The sequence below is a fragment of the Candoia aspera genome, chromosome 2, assembly GCF_035149785.1.
Source record: "Candoia aspera isolate rCanAsp1 chromosome 2, rCanAsp1.hap2, whole genome shotgun sequence".
Lineage (NCBI taxonomy): Eukaryota > Metazoa > Chordata > Lepidosauria > Squamata > Boidae > Candoia > Candoia aspera.
The window spans coordinates 86,272,181-86,290,288 of NC_086154.1; the positions used below are offsets into that span (position 1 = coordinate 86,272,181).

General features: G+C 38.2%; 1 protein-coding gene across 2 annotated transcripts in view; it reads right to left on the reverse strand.

Annotated features, from left to right (window-relative positions):
* The window catches only part of NSG2 (neuronal vesicle trafficking associated 2), a 67,318-nt gene extending 52,528 nt beyond the window's left edge, over positions 1-14,790 (reverse strand). Inside the window, exons 1-2 of one of the 2 annotated variants that reach the window (XM_063292382.1) lie at positions 14,588-14,790; positions 13,656-13,806 (exon numbers count right to left, since the gene is read on the reverse strand). In XM_063292382.1, the coding sequence (XP_063148452.1) occupies positions 13,656-13,784 (129 nt within the window). In that variant the 5' untranslated portion in view covers positions 13,785-13,806; positions 14,588-14,790. Of the gene's footprint in view, positions 1-13,655; positions 13,807-14,575 lie in introns of both variants that reach the window. The other variant, XM_063292381.1, reaches the window with a different exon arrangement.
* Positions 14,791-18,108: the final 3,318 nt, after the last annotated feature.

Sequence of the window (18,108 nt, forward strand, 5' to 3'; positions counted from 1 at the left end):
TCCAAAGACAGACTCCTGACTCAGCTAAATCAATATTCAAATTTACATTGATTTCACTGATTGCCACATAGCTATGTTTTCTCACATATACTCTCTAGGATAAGGATAGCAATGGTAATCTGATTGGGCTCTAGATTTTAAAGTGTCCACTTGAATTTCACCACCAAATTTCCCCAGAAGAATTCTACATAAGGGACATCTTCACACTCTCCAGAGCTATAGTCCAATGCATGGTGTCCCCAAATGCATATAACAGGATTTATGACTGAATAAGCATGAGTAGGGTTACATACCTCTCTTGAACTTCACACACCATTTATTTTAGCCTTGCATCTTCTCCATTTATTTATTTCTCCTTGCCCTTATATCTCATTCATCTCCTTGTTCTTAGGCTTTTCCCCTGGGCTTTAGCACATACTTCAGTCTTCCTCATCCTTTCAAAACAGACTGTCCCTCCTATAAATTATCCTTTCCCAGCCTTTACTTCACCTTCTCATTCTTGAACCATGTCATTTGTATGGATTGTTTTCATGTGTTTTCTTCCATTTTATATCTTGTCCACTTCCCATCTTAGTTTTACCATTCTTCTGTCCTCCTGCTTTTCTGCCCCCTGCTCTCTCCAGATGTTTTGGCTGACAAACTCCCACCAGGCTCATTGATGGTGATGTAAATTGTAATTTGAAAGTACAGAGCAAGACTGGAGAAGCTAAATGATTCTGCTCTCTCCTTCCTCAAAAGGACCCATTCAAGATTCATCTCAAGAGGCTTAGCATCATGACTTGCCTCATTCCATTTCCCAGTTCACCAGCAATAGGATCATTTGATCATGTTCTCTGCCATTTGAGTCAATGCATGTCAAGCACTGAATGGGAGGGGGGAAGTTCCTGAGAGTGAGAAGAATTTATGTTTCATCTAACGATGGGGTCCAAGGTCATATCAGCCGGAGATGCCCAGGCTTGGAATGCTGGACTGTTGGTGGAAGGGGGAAGGAATGTGGAGGGGGGTTCTGACATGCCTGTGTGCTTTTAAATTAGGTAGTTTGCACGGGAAACCTTTAGTCCTGGCTTTTTGCTTCTATTCTGTACACATCTTCAATAAATCTGAAATCTGCATTTTATATGGATGCATGAGTCAGAGTATTATTGAGTCAATTGTGTCAGATCCTTACACCCAGGTTATAAATTGACTTATGGTGGAAGCTGCATGAGGGAAGTAATGGCTCCTCTTGAACCTCTCAACATCTTTCAGTAGCCTTAATCATTAAATATTTCTGAATGCCTGGCAAGATCAAGCACTCTTTGAGATGATTTCTGACCTTTCCTGTTGGTTTGTGTCCTGTTGGTTTGTGTCACGTTGGGGGACTACTGTTCAATATTTAGGCCTTTGGCCGCTCATGCTTATTGTGGTCTCCCATTTAAGTACTAATAAGGTCTGATCCTGCTTCGTTTTTCTTTTAGATCAACCAAGATTGATTAGGTGCAGCCATATGTTTGGGTTGAGTATGGACAAACTGAAATTAAATCCAAGCAAGATAGAGATATTGTCCTTCCTAAGAAACTGGGTTGTGAGACTCAGGTTCAGCCTATATCAAATAGGCTTACACACCAGCTGGAAAAGGAAGTTTACCAGCTTTACTTTTACCAGCTTTGTTATAGCCTTTCTTTAAATGTGGTGACCAGAGGTGTACAGTATTCCAGATGTGTACTTACTATAGAATTCTATAACAGTATCACAGTGATAATAGCTTTATTTTACTTCCTTTTCCTAAATAATTCCTTGCCTTTTTCACAGCTGTCGAACACTGAATCAATAACTTCACTGAATAATCTGTTATGATCCCAAGATATTCTGGCTGGTTAAATACAGACAACAGACTCAATCGGTATATATGTGAAAATAGGATATTTTTCCCCCATTGCCTTTACTTTATACTTACTTAAATTGAACCACACTTTCTATTCACCCAATTTGAAAAGACATGTACAACTACTGTTGGTTTTCACTAACCTGAATAGTTTTATATTATCTGCAAACTTGGATAGCTCACTGCTTAATCTTAAAACAAGAGTATTTACAAAGAAGTTGAAAGGCACTGGTTAGCACAAAGATCCTTGAGGAATGCATCTCTTCTTACCTTCTCTCCATTGAGAAAATTGCCCATGTATTCTGACCCTTTGCTTTCTATTTTTTTAACTCATTAGTAATCCATAAAATAATAGATGGTCCCTCCATGACTGCTAAGTTTACTCAGAAGCCTTTGATGATGACCTCTGTCAAAGACTTTTTGAAAATCCAAGAATACAATGTCAACATGTCACCTCCATCCATGTGCCTGTTAACATTCTAACAAATCTCTAGAAGTTCAGTGAGGCAGGGTTCATCTTCATAGAATCCAAGCTGATTTGCCTTCAGTAAGATTGGTTCCTGTGTCTCTTCTTAAAGTCCAGGAGAGAGGGATTCCCCCTAAACCCTCCCTCTGACACCATTCAGGAAATGTGGAATCATAACCATCCCTAACCACAGACTTCTGGAAGATAAATAATTCTGAGAGTGGTTAGCATCTGACTTGATCCTATGCCTGAAAGTTTCTTGCTTTCAAGAGACACAAGAATACCTCCTTGTCCTCACACTGAAAGTGCATAAGATACTCAGTGGTTTCCTTTTTTATTAACTGCCATTATTTTATATCATACTTTTCAGAATACAAATCCCATTAAGCTTAATCAACAATCATAATTAGAAGCCCAATAAATTATATCTTTCAAAACACAAATGAAAACTCTGCAATTCTTCCCACTGAGCAGTTGGTGATTAAGGCCCTGTGGGAGGAGAGGGTGTTGTCTTCACTCATGTTCCTCCATTCCTTTTCTTTCTTCTATTATGAAAAAGGGTTGCCAACTAATATTTTTGACATTTTGAAATGCTGCTTTATAGTTGAATCCCTGTGGGCATATTCTCCCATAACAGAAACATTGTTTTAAAAAAAATCTAAAAGCAAAACTCCTCTGAAGATGCCTTTTGGTCTGACATAAAGTTGCATCAAAGACAAATTCCTGAAGGTGTACCTTTTCCCATAATTTATAGTGTCATAATAACTATAAAGCCAAAGAAGTCCCATCTCCTTCAGGGAAATTCCAATTGAATAACAAAAGATTGCTTCTGCATGTGCTAACAATCTGGCAACAGGAAGAGGTGCTAACAATCTGGCAACAGGAAGAGCATATTTTTTTTCGCCCGATTTAATGCCTATCATTAGGCAGCTAATTACTATGTACTACATTCAATAACTTGGGTTGGAGGTGGGGAATGTGGAGAGAATCTTTGCTGATCTACCTCAGGCAAGAAATGTTTTGGGTTGGCTAAAGGCTAACTTTGAAAACAACCACTTGCCACTTGACTACCGGAATTATGAGATTTTCTAATTTTTTTAAATCTTAAATTGGACGTACTGCATTCATGCAGCCCAGTAAAGAGATAATCAGAAGTGTAAATATGTACTTGAAAAAGTATATATTTTTGAATATATAAACAATCCCTCATAAAAAAAAAGTCAGCATTACAAAGAGAGGGTTCAAGCCAAAAGCTTTGTCTACAAAATGTGCTGTTTTGCCACCCTTCCTTAAAAAAAGATGAAAATGAAATTGCATTCCTACTTGTAGTCTGAAATTCTAACTGCATTGTCTTACTCTTCTTAAATAAGAGGGCCAGGGAACAATCAGGGACAAGGAACCAGTGGTCTTCAGATGTCAGAGTATAACTGCTGTACCCCCTATCCAGTGACCATGCTTGGCTGGTTCTAGTAGGGTATGTTTCTTTGCTAGGCTTTTGCATTGTTATGGTTCTTGTGGTTCATTTTGTTTTGTTTTCATTGCTTTTCACACTGAGTTTGATAATTGGTCATAGTTTTGCTTGGTTCAGCTGTAAAAGGTATCTTCTGATTAAGCAAGTATAGGTATGAGGGCTTACATCAGCAATTGACAGGACCTTCTCTCAGTAGAAATCCTGGAGCTAATCCCCAGCATCTCCTGATCACTGCTCATCTCTATTTCATGGCCGAAGAGCCAGCGTTGTCTAAGGACACTTCCGCACCATGTGGCCAGCATGACAATCACAGAAACGCTGTTACCTTCCTGCCGAAGCTGTACCTATTTATCTACTCGCATTTGCATGCTTTTGAATTGCTAGGTTGGCAAGAGCTGGGGCGAGTGTGGGAGCTCACTCCACCATGTGGCACTCGAGTCTCGAACTGCCAAACTTGCAACCTTCTGGTCGACAAGCCTGGGGTCTTAACCACTGAGCTACCACACCCCCTAGCGCACATGTAATGCATGTAAAAAAGGGTCAGGTTTTGATTGCATGGTTGTAACTGCCATCTGCCAATATCCCATGGATATTCCTGATGACCTAATTTCTCTACTTTGCATCTTGACCCCTGCCCACTACAGTCTTCAGAGCTCCCAGAAATGCAGAGTGTGCCTCAGTCCACTAAGAGAATCAAAGGACAAAATCAGAACTAGATTTGCAAAATACCTTTTGGTTATACAGCAGTAATGATCTCTGTGCTCAGATATAGTAATACAGTGGGGGATGATGAGACCTAAGGCAGGGCCTTACGTCATATCACATTATTAGTTCATTGAACCTAAAATCAGCTGTCTCTGGATATGGCCCTTTCATCCCTTACAGTACCTAGCCTTTTTCATAGATTACAAGCACTGAATCTGGAATGCTTTGCAGGCAAAAGAGGTGCTCTTTCCTTAAGACATAGAGTTGCCCTGAAGAAAGTATGGAGTCATTTGTACTGCACCCCTTACTACCTGGAATTCCTGCCAAAGCTTCCTCCATTTTATTACACTATACCAGACACTACCCAGTCACTATCAAACTTTTCCAAAAGCAGACAAAACCTGACACCTTTCCCAATGCTAGATGCTGATTCTATATGATACTGGTGATTTTGTGCCTTCAAGTCAGTCTGGACTCCTGGTGACTACATGAACAAGTCCATGCAGTTTTCTTGGCAATATTTCTCAGAGGTGGTTTGAAATTGTCCAGGCCTGAAAGAGAATGACTGGCCCTAAGTCACCAGTTGGCGTCATGCCTAGGCAGGAGTAGAATTCACAATCTCCTGGTTTCTAGCCCAGTGCCCAAACTGTCTCTCTTCTATAGGATACTACATAGTAAAATACAGATACAGCACTATATTTGCTTCCAGACCAGAGCAATGGATGCCTGTCTATAAAGTAACTCACAACTTGGCAAAAGGCAGTGTGTTTTCATGAACATTAGTATGATTATTACATAATGCCACAGTCTAAAATCCCCATCTATGAACCCTAACCCTTGTAAACAAAGAAGGACCTTGTCTGTCTAAATTTCCTAAAACTAAAGAAGGATTTATCAATATCCTATAAAGCCCTTCACAGGTTGGAACCACAGTATCTAAAGAATGTTTTTCATATATGTTCTTTTCCATATCCTGAAATCATCTTCAGAGGCCCTGCTCTAAATGTCCTCTAATGGTCAGAGGTAAGAATGAACTATCTGAGAATGAGAATGAGCTTTTTCAGGAACAGCTCCCCAACTCTGGAATACCCTCCCAAGTCAGATACACCTAACATCAGTGTTACTGCCTTTTTAATATATTAATAAGTTAATTTATATGCTGCATAGAAACTTTTCCAACTACTCTAGGTGATTCACTTATTGTTTATTTTATTTCACATTTTAATTCTTATTCAAAATGTTTCCTTGTGATTTTATTGCATTGTAAGCTGTCCTGGGGAAACATGATTTTGAAAGATGATGTGCCCATTTTAAAAGGAAAGTAAACTAAGGCTTTCATAGAGACTAGGACATTGCAGGAAGGACGTTGCATTACTCTGTAGTGGCAAAAATATCAGGAGCCTAGTAGCAGAGAGTAGAAGAAAAATTTAGAAGATTTTCACAAGAAAAGCGGGGGGGGGAAATAATTCAAGAAATTATTTTTTTTTCCACACACACATGTTTATACACACATGCTATTCAATTCTGGGTTATGCATAATATAGAAAAAGAGTAAAAAAATAGTAATTGAAATAAAAGAGTCACATCATAAGAAAAAGTAAAGAAAATAGCAAAAATTCATTTACCCCACACTGTACCTCCCTCTGTCTTTGCAAAACATTTGCTTCTACCATTCCATACACCTCTTTATCCATTGTCTTTTGTTCTTTGAAACTTCTCAGCTCTTTCTGAGGATCAGATCCACCCCATCCAATCATGACATTTTTGGCCTTCTCTTTCCTCTGAGTGCATTCACTCTTACTTCATATATTCAAAGCAAAGCAAAGCAAAGCAAAGCAAAGCAAAGGAAAAACACCTCTCAGGTACTCTGTTCCCATTGAGTTTACTTTTACATTTCACCTAAGATTCCTCACTCTCATTTCCATATAAAAAACCTGACAGAAACCGACTCTTACACACAGCCATTGCTGCTTCTTATATTTCTTACAACAGACCTCATATTACACACTAACTTTCTGCCAGCATTTGTACATCTAAAAATGTCTACATCCCTTTTTGTTTCTTAGGTGAACATTCACCGATGGTACTCAAATTTATCTACTTGCTCTGTTTGTTCACTATTTACGTATAACTTGCCATTTTCGACTCCATTTTCCTTGTCAAATAGTATCTTGGTCTTGAGACATTTTTTTCATACCCACAACTAACACACCACTGATATCGACACAAATGTTCTTTAAACATTTGTTTGTAAAAATATAAATAAAAACCAAGGAAACGTTGTGCACCTTGTCTTACTCTTTCAATCCAAGATACTCTAAGTGGCCCTCATTGTTAAATCATCAGCTAAACATTTCATTTATTCTGACATGAACTTCCATCACATACCTTTCTTAGTACATTCATCAAACAACCTTTAACTCCATATTCATACAGAAATTCCATAATTCAAGTCTATTCACTTTATCACATACTTTTTCTAAATCAACAAATGTATAATGAACTTTTTTGCTCATGTCCATACACTTCTCAATTATCTGCTAAAGAGCAAAAATCTGATTTTCACACTCTCTACCTGGCATAAAATCACACTGCACTTCCCAAATTTTACTCATTATCAATCAGAATTCTCCCAAACACCTTTCCAAACATACTTAACAAATTAATCACTTTGATGTTTTCCATTCACTCTTACTATCTTTCCCTTTGTATAGGAGAGCAGTAATGGCATTAATAGATGTAGTTTTCCCATACATGTTAAACAAGTTGCACATATAACCAAACCTCATCCATATTTAACATTTCTCCAGTTACACCATCTTCAGCTGCAGCATAACTGTTTTATAATGCTCTCACAGCATTTACTACTTTTTTTTCTTCACTTTATACCACATCACTATTGTTCCTATAGAGATTTCTAAAATATTCCTTCCTCCTTCATTCATCCCAAAGCAGTTCATCACCCTTACTTAAAAAAAAAAAAAAAAAGATTCTAGTCATTCTATTGGAGGCTTCTTGTTTAGCCATTTCATCCACTTTAAAAACATTTTTTTTATTTCTATTAAAACTGTGCTGCACTGTCATTGCCTCCTTTAATCTTAACCATTCCTTGTTCTCTTTGAGTACATTCTTTGCAATTACCTTTTTTCCAATGTCCACATTTACAATATCTGTCTCTCATTCTCATTTTCTGCAGTAATCATTCTGTTATATGCATTTTTTTATTATCCATAGCCTCTTTCATTTCATCTATTAATTTCATTCCACCAAGCATCCTTTTTCATACTTCTCGTTTAATATAACTCCACAGACTTCTGTGACACTCTGTTACATAATTATTTTAATTCTGGTCCAAGTGGATTCTGCATCTTCTTCTTTTGCATCCACTTTGCATTCATTCTGTTAGGAGTTGTGTGTGAGTGTGTGTGTGTGTGTGTGTGTGTGTGTGTATTCTCTTCCAGTAGTCATTCTAATTTGCTCTCATTTCTTTCTCTTCTTTCCTTTCTGTGTCCATTTTCCCAAGATGCATTTCTGATATTACCAAATGATCTGTCCCACATTCTGAACCACACAGCACACATGTATTCTTCACTAATCCTCTCAATCTTTCATAATTAATGAACAATTCTGTTTTAATATTTATATTTATTCTTTTGCCATGTGTATGTATGAATAATGCTTACACCATGTATTTGAAACAGATTTTTTTTAAGTAGACACCCACCAGATAATCACTATTCTCATTCTTCGAATGGTACAACAGCTCTGTCTATACATTCTCATCTCATTCCTATGCACCATTCATGGCACCTTACAGACTTCTTTTCCCTTGGAAAAAATGCAATTACTGCAATTAAAACCCTTTTTACCCCAAGCATGTTCATGCTATTCTGTGCAAGCTAGGATCTATAAACTAGATAATGCCTTACACGCCAATATACTGTTGCCTGCATGCCACCAGCTAAAAGATGTATACAGTGTATTGACACATATGCAGGTTTAAAACTGTGTTTAAAAGAGACCAGTGATTTGATATTATTTCCAGTCCTTCATGGTTAGGTATACAGTGAAAACTTCCCAAATCCTCCAAGACTGCTTGATTTGTAAATCAGGGAAACTTCATGCTCATTACAAAATCTCTTCCTTTAGAATGCCTCAATTAATTAATAGAACATTGTCCAGGAGATATCTGTTCGGCAATTCCTATTCAAGAATTTTTAAATATATAAAATTTTAAAAAATTCCCTTCTCACCCCTATGGGTGGTATGTGTCTTCCTCAACCTCAGATCCTCTACCAGAGGCCTGGGAGTTTGAGGGTTCTGCACAGTATCTTAGCTGTTCCTAGCACTGCACTCTTCTGGACAGAGAGCTCTGATGTTGCTCCTGGGATCTGTTGGAGCCACCCTCCCAGCTTGGGGGTCACAGCCCCAAGTGCTCCTACCACCACTGGGACCCCTTTGGCCTTCACTTTCCACATCCTCTCTAGTTCCTCCTTCGGGCTCTGGTACTTCTCCAGCTTCTCATACTCCTTCTTCCTGATGTTGCTGTCACTTGGCACTGCTACATCTATCACCACCCCTGTCTTCTGGTCCTTGTCTATTACCATGATGTCTGGTTGATGGCCAGTGTGTGTGTGTGTGTGTGTATGTATATATACTGTGTGTGTGTGTGTGTGTGTGTATATATATACACATACATACATACATACAAACAAACAATTCCAGGTTACTACCTCAGTCACTGGCCAAATTTAGATCTTTCTGAAGAAAGGGATCTCCTTATTATTTCTTGTTCTTGGATTATCATAAGTGTAATACGTTCCAGTCTGGTTTGAGCAGTTTAATCCCTTTTAGTTATGTTGCATTAGGAGACAGGGCAATGCGTTTCATCATCTTCACCACTGTTGTTTTAGGCAGTATACTAGAGAATGAGCTTCTGTATGGCTTTGGCTGGACTACCCACCAACATGTACAGAAGTAGGTGTAAATACACTCAGGCACACATTATGAAATATACATGCATAGAAGAGTTGACATAAGAATGGCAAATTGGGAATTGCTTGAGACATCCCTATTTTTTAATGATTTTGAGTAATGCTTTTTAAATTATTGCCTTTTCTAAGATATTAAATGTTTCATTGTCTTCAGAAGGATCTTTTCTCCCATTTGTTTTAAAAAATAAATTATAACAGATCAATATTTTATTTTTCTTTCTAGTGCCATCAGTGAGCTTGCTTTCCTTCAGTAAAAGCTTCTTCTTATATTTTCATATGAAATATAATACAATAATAATATAATACTATTGATCTTCGATATAGATGATATTTTATGTCCTTGGTCTAAAGTTGCAGATGTACCCCAAGGTGCACAGGAAACCTGTAGGTGATTTTTTTTTAATCCGTTCAATCATGTCCAACTCTCGGAGACTGCCTGGACAAGTCCCTGGAGTTTTCTTGGCAAGGTTTTTTGGAAGTGGTTGGCCATTTCCTCCTTCCTAGGGCTGAGAGAGAGGGACTGGCACAAGGTCACCCAGCTGGCTTTGTGCCTCAGGCGAGACTAGAACTCACGGTCTCCCGGTTTCTAGCCTAATGCCTTAACCACTACACCAAACTGGCACTCAGGTAAATAAAAGTTCCTTCTATATCCTGTTAGATGAGCCATCATCATATATCAAATTATTGTGTATGTATAGCTTATGCTAGGCCAGTCTTTATTATCAGTTATCTGTGTATGTACAGATGCTTTTTATGCCCTGAAGATATCAAAAAACTGAGTAACAGAATTTTAACTAGTGCTTTGGGGGGGAAAATGATCATCTTTTCTGCATGTAGGAAATTACTGTTAACTTCCAAAGCAACTTTATAGGAAATAGAGCTTGCCTGATTCTTATAAAAATGTGAAATAAAGTTGATCATTTGTAATTATTTCCTAACATCCTCCAAAGTTCTTTTCCTGGAAATCTACCAGAATTGTGCATCTCCTATAGTAAGAGTTGATTTTAAAAATATGATTAGTACAGTACATACATTGTGGTATATACTTCTATGTATTTCTCAGTAAATGCTGATATCCTCTCTTCCATAAACCAAAGATAATATGACTTACAAGTCCTGACCAGAGGCCAAATATAATCTGACACATTCACAAGGAAACATTTGGGAAATGACAGCATAATTCAGTTTTGCTCATGTCTTTATTCATCATAAGTAAGCAAATCCCCAGTGCTTGGCTTAATTACTATACAGTAATGGAAGTCTGGATGAAAGAAACAAAAGATAGTGATTGTGTGACACCTTATATTGTTCTATCACTCTAGACAGATTCACATAATCTACATCTTATATTGTTCTGTCACTCTAGACAGATTCACATAATCTACATCTTATATTGTTCTGTCACTCTAGACAGATTCACATAACCTACAGCTCACCAGATATTTGAGCAGGACTGCAACTAGGGTCTGTGTGACCCAGGGCAAACATGGATTCTGCGCCCATTTTGGTGCCACCCCAGCACTCATTTTGGCACACACACCCCAGCGCAGTGCCCAGGGCACATGCCCTGCTTGCCCCCCCTGAGTTGCGGCCCTGTATTTGAGACCCTAAAAATCATCAGTTCTGACCAACATCACCAAGAGATTGTGGAAATTATTATCCAGAACATCTAGATTCCTAGATATCGCAGCTGCCACATGAATTTTTTCAAGCTTTCTCAAGATCTGCTTAAGCCCTTGACTGCCAGATCACATAATCTATGTTGCATTGCATTTCTAATAACTTGTTTGCCCCAGCCATTCATCCAGGTGCACTGAGTTCCTTGACTAAATAGAATGAAGTCCATATCACCTTTACTCCCACTTGAAAATGAAAAGTAAAACTGATAAATATTTACCTAAAAACTACTACAAATTGATTTTGTAAACAAAATCCTGCTTTGTTAGAAATTCTGTGTGTTTGATAAACAATTCTCTTGTCTGCAGTATGTACTATTCTTAAGTTGAGAGTAATTGCTTTTATTTTAAAACAAAGCAGACGATGGTAAATCAGGCATGAGGCCTATCTAGTGCTGTAGTCTACCTCCACTGCAGCCAACCATGCCTATGGGAAGCCCACAAGCAGGACATAAAGGCACCAGCACACTTCTGGAGGTGTTCCACAGCAAAGTACTAAGAAGCCCATTGTTCTGATTCTGAAAATTATATATAACAATCAGGAGTAATAATCACTGACAGACTTGTTTTTTTCTTTTCTATATTTTTGTGATTATTATTCTTGAAATGTTTGGTCTTTCTCACAAATTGTTAGAATCATGTGCCTCCTATGTATATTTTCATATTTTCATATTTTATTTTTTATTTATTTTATTTTATTTTATTTCTATCCCACCTTTATTATTTTTATAAATAACTCAAGATGGGGAACATACCTATTACTCCTTCCTTCTCCTATTTTCTCCACAACAGCAACCCTGTGAGGTGAGTTGGGCTGAGAGAGAGTGACTGGCCCAAAGTCATCCAGCCGGCTTTCATGCCTAGGGGGGGACTAGAACTTACCATCTCCTGGTTTCTAGTATATTTATTTATGAAAAGAGGAGAAAGAGAAAACTAGTCTTGTTTTAGAATTTTTTTGCAGACACTAGAAATAAAATGAACCCCAGAATACTGGCATAGATAAAGAACTCTCCCCACAATTCATGTTTTGGGTGCCATTGATAACATAATGTTTTTTAGCAAGTCCATGGAAACACTTCTTTGACATGGTGTCTGCCTGAAGAACACTCTCCCCCCAAAATATGGACAGTCCCTACTCTATTGGCCTTTGGCAAAGCCATGAAGACTTGGGGGGTGGGGATTGGGGCATTAGTATGGGAACTGTGGCATGGGTATATGTGGTTTTGTGTTTTTATTGAGACTCAATGCCATTTTAGTTGTGTTTGTTTGTTTGTTTTGTTTTAATGTAATTCTGTTTTGGTTTGCTGCCTAGAGGTTCTTGAATAGATTGGTGGCCATATAAATTGGATAAATAAATAAGTTTTTTTTAAATTATTGGAAAGAAAAAAAATAAACATTTCAAGATTCAAAGATAATCTTTTTAAAAAAAATATCATCACAATATTTCCATCATATCCATTGCTTCTAAGAAGTAATTCAGATTACACCTCTTTGCAATCAGAAATGCAATTTTATGGATTGTTAATCTTTTATATCATTTTATCTCTCCATCACTGAGTCACCAAATTACTTTACTGGAATTCCTCTGTATAAGAAAACACATTGTGACTCATTATAACATATTAAAGAGAGAACTTTTAATATTCTGGCAGGAGGGTGACGTTATTGAGATGAATTAAGCAGATCCAATAATTTGCTCTTTTCACCTTTGTGTGTATGCATACAGTCCACGTAGTGTCATTTTCTACATATTTTTGGTTGAGAACTGAATGTACAGATGCACTGCAGTGATTCTTTTTCCCCATAAAACACAGATTAAATGAATATGAGTTGCATTTATGAGCTTACATTATTTCTCCTAATAATAATATTAAAGGGATAATGTATACAGATTAGACAATAGACCATATAAAAATAATGGCTCAATAAGAAGTGAGTCAATGATACTGCCATGCAGGCTGCCATGCAAAATCTGAGCTTTGACTTGCCTGACAAAAGCTTTCTCTTCCCATAAATTAATGGAGGTGTGGGTATGGAATGTAGGTGTGAGACATCCCCCTGCAGTACTTTGTCTAAAAGAATTCACTGCTCTTACTTAACTGCAGCAGGTTCCTTTCATATCAGATAAACAACTGCAATTTTAAAGCTGATTTTAAAATTACAGATTCACTGTAATTGTTCAATAAAGCTTAAATTACACACACACACACACACACACACACACACTGTATTTTATTGGATAAAAGGATGAACAGACCCTGCTGTTTTTCAGTCTTTAGCCATGAACCATTTCTTTTATATGCTGGTCTGCTCTGCTTTTAAAAACACACTGGTGCACACAGCGAAAGTCGACCCCCTTAAAGGGAACAATGGGTCTTTTCTATATGCTTCTGAAAGGCAACAGAACAGAATAGAGGGAAGCAGTTTTTGTCTATTCTCCTTTTGTTTTGCTTTAGATTTTGTTTTGTTTTCCATTTACCTTTTCTGGAGCTGGGAACTGCAAATGATTGACTTCCAAGGGTGTTATCAAAGGAACCGTCTGAAAACCATCCTCATTGGACGGCTGCTGCTTGTTCTTTTCATTCAAATTGCTTCCCAGTTTCACCATCCTTAGATCTCACTTTCCAGACCTAAAACATATTGAGGTGATCAATATTAAAGGGATAAAAAAGAGAATGGAACAGAAAAGATGGGAAATTAAGGACAGAGTATCTTGCTTGCCATATTTCAACCACCCTGCAGGTCATGCGGTTCCCAATTGCATATCTCTGTTAAATTGGAAGGGAGGGAGAGGGATGGGGCAGAGGGGGGGAGATGGAGGTGGGAAGGCATTTCACATTTATTTCCTGCTTTAAAGAATACAGCATCAAGCATGAACCACCCACAAGAGAGTTCAACTAAGCTTCTATTGGTTTAGCTCCAAACAAGGATTGTTTTATATCAAGATCAGGTTGTAGGAGTGAATCTGGCTTGGCTTCTTTGTTGCTAACAGAAAAAAAAAAATTAAACAACAGATGTATTTGGCCCAGGTTTGTTTTATTTATTTATTTATTTTATATATATATTTCTGTTGCATCTATATGTCTTTTTAAATCACAGCAACTACACAAAACCTTTCAAAAGTAATGCTTAATAAGAACCATTCTTTAACAATCCCCTCTTCTCTTCTCTGGTAACTGATATATTCCAGAATGAAATATACTCTGCGAGCAAACTGGCAGATGAATATAATATAGAAGATATTCAGGAGCCCCCTTTCCACATTTTTTCTTAGCCCTGATGCATCTGCGCCAGTAATCAGGGGCGGGTCACAAATACATGCCTCAGAATCAGACGAACAAGGGGGGGGAATCCTCCTCCCGCCCCCCAGCCCCCATCATCCTCCCACTATTTACTTACTGCAGGGCACACCTCGCTCTAGGAAGGAGGTTCACGTCGGATTGCGCAAAAATGCTGGTTTTTACCCCCCGGTGGTGCTGAATGGACAGCGCCTCGCTCCTCAGCCGGCTGGTTCCAAACGCTACTGAAAGAGGATCAAGGAGTGAGCGCAGAGACAGCCGCTCGAGTCTGCGGCAGGCAAACACTCCCAAGCTGGGGCGGCGGCTTCCGTGCGGGATCTGGCACCACCTGCTGTCGCCCAGGGCGGCCACAAGCGCTGGCAAAGAGAAAAGGAGACGGTGTTTATCTACAACGCCATCTACAGTCTGCTCAGAGAACAACAGGTGACATTCCAGCAGGCTGGGCTGCCTGTTTCCAACAGCACAGCAAGAGTTTTAAGTCAGCACTAAGTCTATCTCCCATCTGCTGTGATGTCATTGACAGATAGGTGACGATTTCAGGAATTAGAGCAGATGTACCTACAGCAGGCAGGGTCGTGTTGCTAAGAAATCTTAAGCAGGAATTTTCAACACAGCTCACTATTCTATTCTTGAGAAAAAAATCCACTGGAAGCTGAGGACCATTGCAACAATTGGGCTCTAAGAATATGCATCCAAATATGGATAAATGGTAAATTAGTATAATGCATATACTAATACAATTCTAAACATCCAGGCCAGAGCACTGCACCTATTGAATTCAACTTGCTTCCAAGCAATACACTTGCTTAAGATCAGACCATAACATGTGAAGTTTAGCTTGCCTTTAAAACAAGAAAGGGCCTCCTTTCAGCCTGTCAGTAAAAAAAAAAGTCTATAATACAGTCAGTGAAGTAGACATTAGGATGTCAAGGATTATATTTCCTCCAACATAGTATTCACTCTAGCTATCCATATATCTTACCCTTGGGAGAAGGGCAATGACAAATCTCGATAAAATAGTTAAGAGCAGAGACATCACACTGAAAACAAAGGTCCGCATAGTTAAAGCAATGGTGTTCCCCGTGGTAACATATGGCTGTGAGAGCTGGACCATAAGGAAGGCTGAGAGAAGAAAGAGAGATGCTTTGGAACTGTGGTGTTGGAGGAAAATTCTGAGAGTGCCTTGGACTGCAAGAAGATCAAACCAGTCTATCCTCCAGGAAATAAAGCCAGACTGCTCACTTGAGGGAATGATATTCAAGGCAAAACTGAAATACTTTGGCCACATAATGAGAAGACAGGACACCCTGGAGAAGATGCTGATGCTAGGGAGAGTGGAAGGCAAAAGGAAGAGGGGCCGACCAAGGGCAAGGTGGATGGATGATATTCTAGAGGTGACGGACTCGTCCCTGGGGGAGCTGGGGGTGTTGACGACTGACAGGAAGCTCTGGCGTGGGCTGGTCCATGAAGTCACGAAGAGTTGGAAGCGACTAAACGAATAAACAACAACAATCCATATATCTTGCTGAGTTGCATTTCTTCCTAACATCAGCTTCATCATTGATCAGTACTCACTGTTAAACTTCAACCCTACTTTCTTGAGGGAAACATTTGACAAAGGAAGCAAGTTTCACTTCCAGCTTTTGGTGAGAAACACCCTCACCATTTTCCATTTTTTCCATTTAGCAGCATAGAGTGTTGACACACCAGCACTACTTTAGGTACCAAATTTTCCTTCACTAGTGTCATGCTTTTTGTTTGTACAGTTGTAAATTCTCTAAAAGGAAGATAGAATGTGGGAAAGAAATAGTTTACATGTTTTTGCCAATATTTATAGTGGTTTGAAATGCCCCCATCCCAGCAGTTATTATATAGAAAACAAAGCCTTTGTTGTCAAAGTGAATAACTGAAGACTCACTGCCATGTGGGAAAGGATTTTAGTGATCCAAGTCCATTTGACTAGTCTCAGATGTTATTTGGTATATAATTTTATTATGCCAAACTAATGAAGAGAAGAAAAATATAGATGTATACAATTATATAAACTTGCAATTAATAATAATTGTTCGTCTGGAGTCGAGTGGCACCAAAATTGAATAATGCTAATGGGAGGGAGAGGGAGGTTGAGAGAATAATGTTATAAACAGTACCACACATACACAAATGATCATACTGCTCAATTCTACATTGGAAGAAAGGAGAGGGGAGCGGAGGGGAGGAGAGGGGAGGGGAGGGGGTTGATTAAGTGCAGATACTGAATAATCCATGCACAGACACATAATAACTCTCAAATTGACCCCAAAGAAGAGCTGAAATTATGAAGTTCTTTATTCTAGTCAATAACCAAAGCTAGGATGAATGATCCACAGGTATTATAAAGAATGTACAATATGAACACCATATGCAGAAGCATGGCTGAAGACACAATGATTTCCATTTCACATGTCTCAAGTTACTGTATATTGTGTACATTTGGTAATCAATTAGTAACATGGCTGGAAATGAAAGAATGAGAGAATGAGCAAGGAAAGAGGTGACAGTACTCTCCTTCACTATGCTGATATCTGAATATTAGTAAGATGTAGTGATAAGAAAACTAAGTTGAATGTAATTACTTTTGACTAATTGTCATGAGGTTAAATTCCCACTCAATCAAATACGATGGTTATCACAACAATTAAAAAGAAAGTATCTGATCTGTGTTATTATTTTCTTGGCCAGGACCAGATTTGGAGAAAAAAGAAATATTTTTCTTCATAGTTCTAGAAATAAAAACTTGTGTGGCAATTCCAGGAGAAAAACTTGAGTTGTCTTCTGAAAGCTGTGGAAGCCCTCACGGCTGTTTTAGAAAGTTCAAAAGGTTGATTTTAACGTTGAACTGCCTTTGCATTGCAACTTGCCAAATCAATTATTTATACTTTTATATGAAGTAACAGTAATGAGTTTATATAAACTTGGTATTTTATGTCTGAAGCTATCAGCTATGCCCAGAGAGAGGGAGAACAAGTTAAATCTCAGTAGGGACACCATTAAGAAAGCAAACAGAAAAGTAAGTCAGAAGCAATAAATCAAAGAGAAATTTAGAGATTTTATTGCATATTAAATATGAACTGACATCCATCCACACAGAACCAATGCATGCAACAGAAGACCATGGGAGCACTAAGTGCTGCTTACTGCCAAAGAAACTTGTATCCTTATTTTATGTTGTGATCAAGAATCCCATAGCATGGGGGATATATCCTTTTCAATCTAAGCAAGTCAGGAAGTTGTTACTTTTTACAATTACCTTTGATGATCTGCTAAGTTTCAGAGTCCACGCTACACATCCCAAATGCACTTTACTTTGGGATGCGTGACTGCAATGCCCATGAACAAATTGCCACGTTAGTTTGAAAGTCCAATATCAGCACTGAACATATTTAGATTACTGTATTATTAAAATCGGCTGTCCTGTTTTTCTAGCCACGTCTGAAATATGGATAAGCAATCGCATTTTCTCTTTTATTGTAAATGTATTTAAGACTCCAAATAAGTTTTTTTCCCTCTTACTCTGCATGTCACTTAGAATGAAACATTAATTAAATAAATCAGACAACCCAAAGAAATGTTTAGCCACCAGCAATCTTTTTT